Raw genomic sequence first — 6,107 nt, 5'->3', positions numbered from 1 at the left:
CAGAAGTTAATGATTACACTTTTAAAGCCCTACCTAGAATAGCTCCTTCCCTTATGAAGAACAGACATACAAAGTTGACACCATTAAATATAAAGGAACTACCTTCTTTAGAAGTGACAGAAGAAAATGGTAAAACTGTGTTAAGAAAAAAGGTAACTTTATTTCTAGATGTCTACTCCATAAAATTTTATCAAAGCCTCCTCAACATAAAAACCCCAATATACAGAGCATGTTGGATTTAAGGTTATATTTTAATTCCTCCCATGGGCAGAAGCACAGACCTTATGTCTTGGTGGGCAAAAGCATGAGCTCCCACTCTGCATTGTTACATGGCCTGTGATTTCCTTATAATAGCAAATCAAAGGAAACAGTATGTGAGACTGTGTGCATGTTAGTATATAAAAAAAAATATTGTTAGACTGCAAACCTTTTTGTAGAGTAGGAATGAAGATTGAAAAGCAGCAGTTGGTTTTGAGACATAAGGTATATTAAAATATATCTTATGAGAGTTACATAGCAAGACAAATCTTTCCTCACTAATGGAAAGGGAAGCTGGGCTTTACAAAAACAGATTTTCATAGGATGACCAACCTGAACATAGTAAAGAAGCTGGCCCACAATTAGCAAATGATGTGCAAGAGAATGGTCATTTTCTTTCATGGATGCTGAAACCAACCATTTCAATAAGAAAATTTCGACATTGACAAATGAAATAAAACTAGAATTTATTTTGCATTAAAGATGTTTATTAGAGATGAGATAAATGAGGACAAAAATGAGAATCATCAAGGCCATTGCTCTGATGACATTGTTCTGGGAATTATGGAAGTGACAGGAGTCATGTCAATTTCATTCCCTCTCTTTCTGAGGGACATCCAGGGAGCATGTGGCCTCAATGCAAGTCACAGAAGATCCTAATAATTTCCTGGCAGCATAATCTTCAGAGAGGAGACTCAGTGTATTGGGTGAGTCCAAAAGTCACAATTGAAGAAGATGAGAGTCTCTTATGGTGTTTTTAATAGTAACCAAATCCAGAGCCATAGCCTGAGCCACATCCATAGCCACAGCCACACAGAGAGCGTGAGCCATAGCCATAACCACAGCCATAGCCACAGCCCAGTCCACGGTAGCCACAGCCATAGTAGGAGCCATAGCCACAGCCCAGGCCTCCATAGCCATAGCCCAGGCCTCCATAGCCACAGCAGCCATAGCCTCTGCCGCCATAGTAATTTCCGTAGTAGCCACACATGTTGTAGGTTGTTGAGGTTGTTCTTGAGTAGAGAGGAGTGTAGATGACTTGAGTCTGTATACTTCTGCCTGAAGAAAGTGCCTTTTATACTCTCTCAGTGTGGGTGGGACCCACTATGGGCTCTTGCCATTGGCTAATTTTATGACTAATATATTTATGTGCTGTTAAGAAAACATTTAAAGTGTTAGAGAAGCATCTATTACAAATCATGGTACCTTTAATCCAATTATACAGAATTTAAGCATTTACAGATAACACTAGGTATTAAGTTATAATTTAAAAAGACACTGGTATGCAAATGGACACTGGAGCATTTTTGATAGTTTCAGTTGGTCTGATTTTATAACCACAGAATATTTCAGTCTTAGCCTTCAATATTTGTCCATAAGATACTTTTAACCCTTCTTTTGTCCATGGTAAACTGTGAGGTATTTATGGGTACTGAAAATGAGGAAATTGTTTGGAAGATCCCCTACACTTACTTAGCAGATTTATGACGAAATATGTTACTAATCTCATCAACTATGATAAAAATTCAAATAAATAAATGAAACTTAAACATAGTTAATAAAAACATCAATAGTTTAAGCCACTGAAAAATTCTATACTTGTGTTTATATGTATACTGTTTGGTAAACACAATGTTGAACAAACAGTTAGAATGAAACTATCATTTCTGTTTTTGCTGTTTAAATTACTGAGAAAAGATTTGTTTATTTATTCATTTATTTATCTATTTACTTTATGTTTATTGTTTTTCCTGACTACATGTCTGTGTAATACCTGTGTGCCTGGTACTTATGAAGGGCATAAGAGGATGTCAGATATCCTGGAACTGGAGTTACAGGGTCGTATACCACCTTGTGTGTGTTCCCAATTGAACCTTGGTCCTTGAATAAAAACAACCAGTCTTTTGAAGTACTGATCAAACTCTCCAGTATGTGTGTGTGTGTGTTTTTGTGTGTGTGTTTGTGTGTATGTGTATTTATATGCCTATGTACATGTGAGACACAGGGCAGTTGTGTATATCAGAGAAGTTGTAGAACTCAGTTCTTTCCTTGTATCTGGGTACTAAGGAACTAGTCAAGTTGTTACATTTGACAAGTGTCTTTTCACCCTGGTCCAACCTATTGGCATTCAATTAGTATTTATTAATAAATACATTTTACCTACTAGATCTTAACATGTTTGTTGAAAACTTTCCTGTAAAATAAATGGTTTGTACCTATACTATATTTTGAAGAATCAGCAAATTTCTCCGTGTATGCAAATATCATTAATCACAAGAAACAGTTCTAATGAAAATTACTGGAAATAGAAGCTGCTTATTCTCTTGGAATTCCTAAGTTGACAATATTAGAGTAAGGCTCACAATGGAATTTATTATATATATTAACAATATTTTATGAGTAATCTTATTAAAAGTTAATTGATGAAAGAACATATGGTTTGTCTTGTACTAAGATGTCCTGAATGTCTAATCTTTCAGGGTTTGGAATGGAAAGTGCACTATGTGCTTTGAACATTGGAGAAAGTAAAGATTTGAGCAATACCCCAGAGAAACATCATGAAGACTTCAAGAAGGCTGAGCAGAGTCCTATATAGTCTCTGGAAATAGTTATAAGGCTTTGAACAAAGGACGAAAATGAGTGAACAAATCAATGTTGAGAATGCTAAGTTCTTTTTATAACAAAATAAAAATGAATAACTATAGTAGAAACTTTTGAGTGGAATAAAATAATCGCAGACTGTAAGATAGTACACTTATTTGACGACCCAACAGAAAGTTTACTATACTCTCACACAGTCTTTCCAATCTGCACGTGTGGAAAGATTGGAAAGTTGTGACTGACTACATAATGTATTCAATGAATACAAAATTATCAAAACAATATCACTAATGAGGGAGCTTATATCACTTGCTTTGTGGTATTATAAACTGACAAGACTATAGCAGTACATAATAACATAAAAAACAAATATGACCCAGATAGAATGGAGAAACAGCATAGAAGCCTGCTTTTGGATGGTCGGTCTAGAGAGCAGCAGCTTAGCCCCTGAACAACCATCGAACGCACACAACTCAAAGAAAGGCTGTGGAACTGTTTAGAGAGCCTCACTGTCTCTTGCAGATGGGACCCATGATCAATAGGTCTACTCATGCCTGGCTCCCCTCTTCTGTGGAGGCTCTCCTGGAAGTCCTCTCCCAGAGTTTTTTTTAACATCCCTGCTTTGTTTGCTGCCCATCTCAACAGCCTTTTCTTCTCACTATGCAGGCATGCCTAAGACTCTGAAATGATACCTTCTACAGTATATTTGAGTCCTTTGCAGTAGCCACCTGCAATATTCGGGTTCTAGCCTTCTTCTGTTCTCCCCCCAGCCTCAGTTTTTATCTCAGTATCAGCTTTTGAGTTTATGTACTAGTTGGCTATTTAACGCTAGACCGAGCAACTATTTTTCAACCTGACCTTTCTTTATCTAACTTCATCTTGCAATTGCCCTCTCTTAATTATTTATAATGTTAGAATAATTCTCACTTCTTTCCTTCTTATATATATATTCCTTAATATAAAATTTATATTGATTTATATTTAGTTTTCATTGTGATGGACTTCATAAAAACATTTTTGAATGAATTCATAACTTATTCTGAACATATTCTCTTCCCCACATTTAATAATTATTTGGTTTTCTTAAGATAAAAAGCTACAGATTGTCTGCTGAGACATGGATATTCTGTTTTCTACAGGACTAGCCCTCTGATAAGTTATCCGATACCAGAGGTCAGCCTAAACACAGATACATATAAACAACATAAAATAGGCCCAGAAGGATGTATATATATTTAACATACATATACAATAAAAAACAAAGAATAATAGCTCATAAATTTGAGAGAAAGTTGGGGAGGAGTTGTAGTGTAAAGGATGTAAACACTGTAGAGATGTGTAAATTCTCAAAAAGAAAAAAATAGAGCAGAGAACTATACACTGGTGACCTGGAGACCATTGGAAATGGAGGTGCAGGGCACAGTAAAGTCTTCACTAAAACTCTGAACAAAGCAACATTTTGAAAGGAAATGAGGATTTTGGTGTCTTGTAAAATAAAGAAAAAGCAACCAATGTATGAACAGAAGTCTGAAGTAGACAAAAGGAACGGGTGTTCAAACATTTCTTTTTGATGTGAACTGAGGGAACCAGCAATAGAAAGGATTCTCAGATAGACAAGGAGTGTAGTTATCACAGATAGAAACTGGATAACTTTAAATCTTTGGAGGCACAACACAAATATTTTATGTTGTTATGTTGGACTCTTGCCAGTTGAATAACTAGAATTTTAAGTAGGCCATCTCTGAAAAACATAGAAGCATAGAAGTCACCAGGAGTTTCATGATCTCAGCTTTGAGAAATCCTGACACTGGCAGTATTTTCTTAGACACATGGTTAGCATGTTTGTTGAGGGCGTATCTGTCATTTCCTTTAATGGTAATGAGTTTGGAGGACTCTGTGGTTTGCCTCACATGCCATTCAGGCAGTATAAAAGGACCCACACCCGGTTAGCAGCAGACTTACACACCACAAGCTCCTCAGTCTGCCTCAAGACAACTCCCATTCCTGACAGCATGTGCTACGGAAACTACTTTGGTGGCCTGGGCTATGGTTATGGTGGCCTGGGTTATGGCTGCGGTGGCCTAGGCTATGGCTATGGTGGCCTGGGCTATGGCTATGGTGGCCTGGGCTATGGCTATGGTGGCCTGGGCTATGGCTATGGCTGTGGCTGTGGCTCTCGATATGCCTACAGTACCTATCGCCCATGTTGCTATGGAAGACTTTCTGGATTCTACTAAGAATTTAGGCTTGCTGGCTGATTTTTGGTCATTTGCTTATAAAAATCCCAGGGTATTGACATGTAGGAAAAAATATAATGCTACTTTTCAATAAAACTAAATTTCTTCCACATTATTTCCTGTTTATCATGTTTTCATTCCTCTTTGTCATTTGTATATATAATTGTGTGAGTGAGTGCGTATGTGTGTGTGTGTGTGTGTGTGTGTGTGTGTGTGTGAAGGGTGGGCATACTATTCTGTGGCATTCTACTAAATGCTGTGGCAAAACAGACACTTAGAAACTAAGAGACCACCTGTCCTTTGAGCAGGAGTCAATACCGTCACCACTTTGGTGGAGAACAAGAAGGCTCAGCTGGTGGTGACTACCCATGATGTAGACCCCATTGAAGTTTTCCTGCCTGCCCTGTGTCAAAAGATGGGGGTGCCCTACTGCACCATCAAAGGAAAGGCCAGGCTGGGGTGCCTGGTCTGCAGGAAGATATATACCACTGTGCCACGAGTGCTCGTCTACACCAGTCACGTCTACAATATTGGGGATAAAAGCCTGATCAAGGATGAGACATTATGGCCCCAAAAGGGAGCTTGTGCCTCCTGGATATTCAGACAGTCACTGGTATCTCCTAACTCAGACGTGTTCCAGATTAGTCTTTCCAATCATCAACACGCCCTCTTATTTAGGCATAAAGTTACCCCAAGAAATGATTTGTAAATGGCTAAGATTGGGCATTATTTCCTGGGCAGCACAACGTTTCCAACCTATCCTAGTTTAATACCAAGCTGTCCATAGCTTGGAATTTCTCTCAAGGAATCTGCCTTGACAGAGGTCAAGCACATTCCTTAGGGCAATAGATAGTTCACAATAGTTAGAAATGTTTTACATACTAGAGAGTAATGAAGGACTTCTGCTCAAGGACATTAGCTAGAAGTGTTAGGTCAGAACCTTCCAGTCATTGCCTCCAGCAGGACCCAGAGAATTAGCATAGGAATACCAAATTAACCCCAGCTTCCTCC

At 38.1% G+C, this 6,107-nt stretch overlaps 2 protein-coding genes across 2 annotated transcripts; one reads left to right on the top strand and one right to left on the bottom strand.

Moving 5' to 3' along the window:
• Window positions 1-740: 740 nt before the first annotated feature.
• On the bottom strand, window positions 741-1,299 carry LOC116086565 (keratin-associated protein 6-5). The gene has a single exon (XM_031364772.1). It carries the CDS (start codon window positions 1,247-1,249, stop codon window positions 1,016-1,018), a length of 234 nt encoding a protein of 77 aa, XP_031220632.1. The 5' UTR covers window positions 1,250-1,299; the 3' UTR covers window positions 741-1,015.
• A 3,526-nt stretch (window positions 1,300-4,825) lies between these two features.
• LOC116086564 (keratin-associated protein 19-4-like) lies at window positions 4,826-5,216 on the top strand. Its single transcript, XM_031364771.1, has one exon. The coding sequence runs from the start codon at window positions 4,872-4,874 to the stop codon at window positions 5,094-5,096; it is 225 nt and encodes a 74-aa protein (XP_031220631.1). The 5' UTR covers window positions 4,826-4,871; the 3' UTR covers window positions 5,097-5,216.
• Window positions 5,217-6,107: the final 891 nt, after the last annotated feature.

The sequence above is a fragment of the Mastomys coucha genome, unplaced genomic scaffold (genome assembly GCF_008632895.1).
Source record: "Mastomys coucha isolate ucsf_1 unplaced genomic scaffold, UCSF_Mcou_1 pScaffold12, whole genome shotgun sequence".
NCBI classification, from domain to species: domain Eukaryota; kingdom Metazoa; phylum Chordata; class Mammalia; order Rodentia; family Muridae; genus Mastomys; species Mastomys coucha.
The sequence above is the reverse complement of the archived record's forward strand: the minus strand, read 5'-3'. Positions and strand labels throughout refer to the sequence as shown.

Bases quoted from the DNA above. Each gene is read 5' to 3' on its own strand.
- LOC116086565 (XM_031364772.1), bottom strand. From the start codon at position 1,249: ATGTGTGGCTACTACGGAAATTACTATGGCGGCAGAGGCTATGGCTGC.
- LOC116086564 (XM_031364771.1), top strand. From the start codon at position 4,872: ATGTGCTACGGAAACTACTTTGGTGGCCTGGGCTATGGTTATGGTGGC.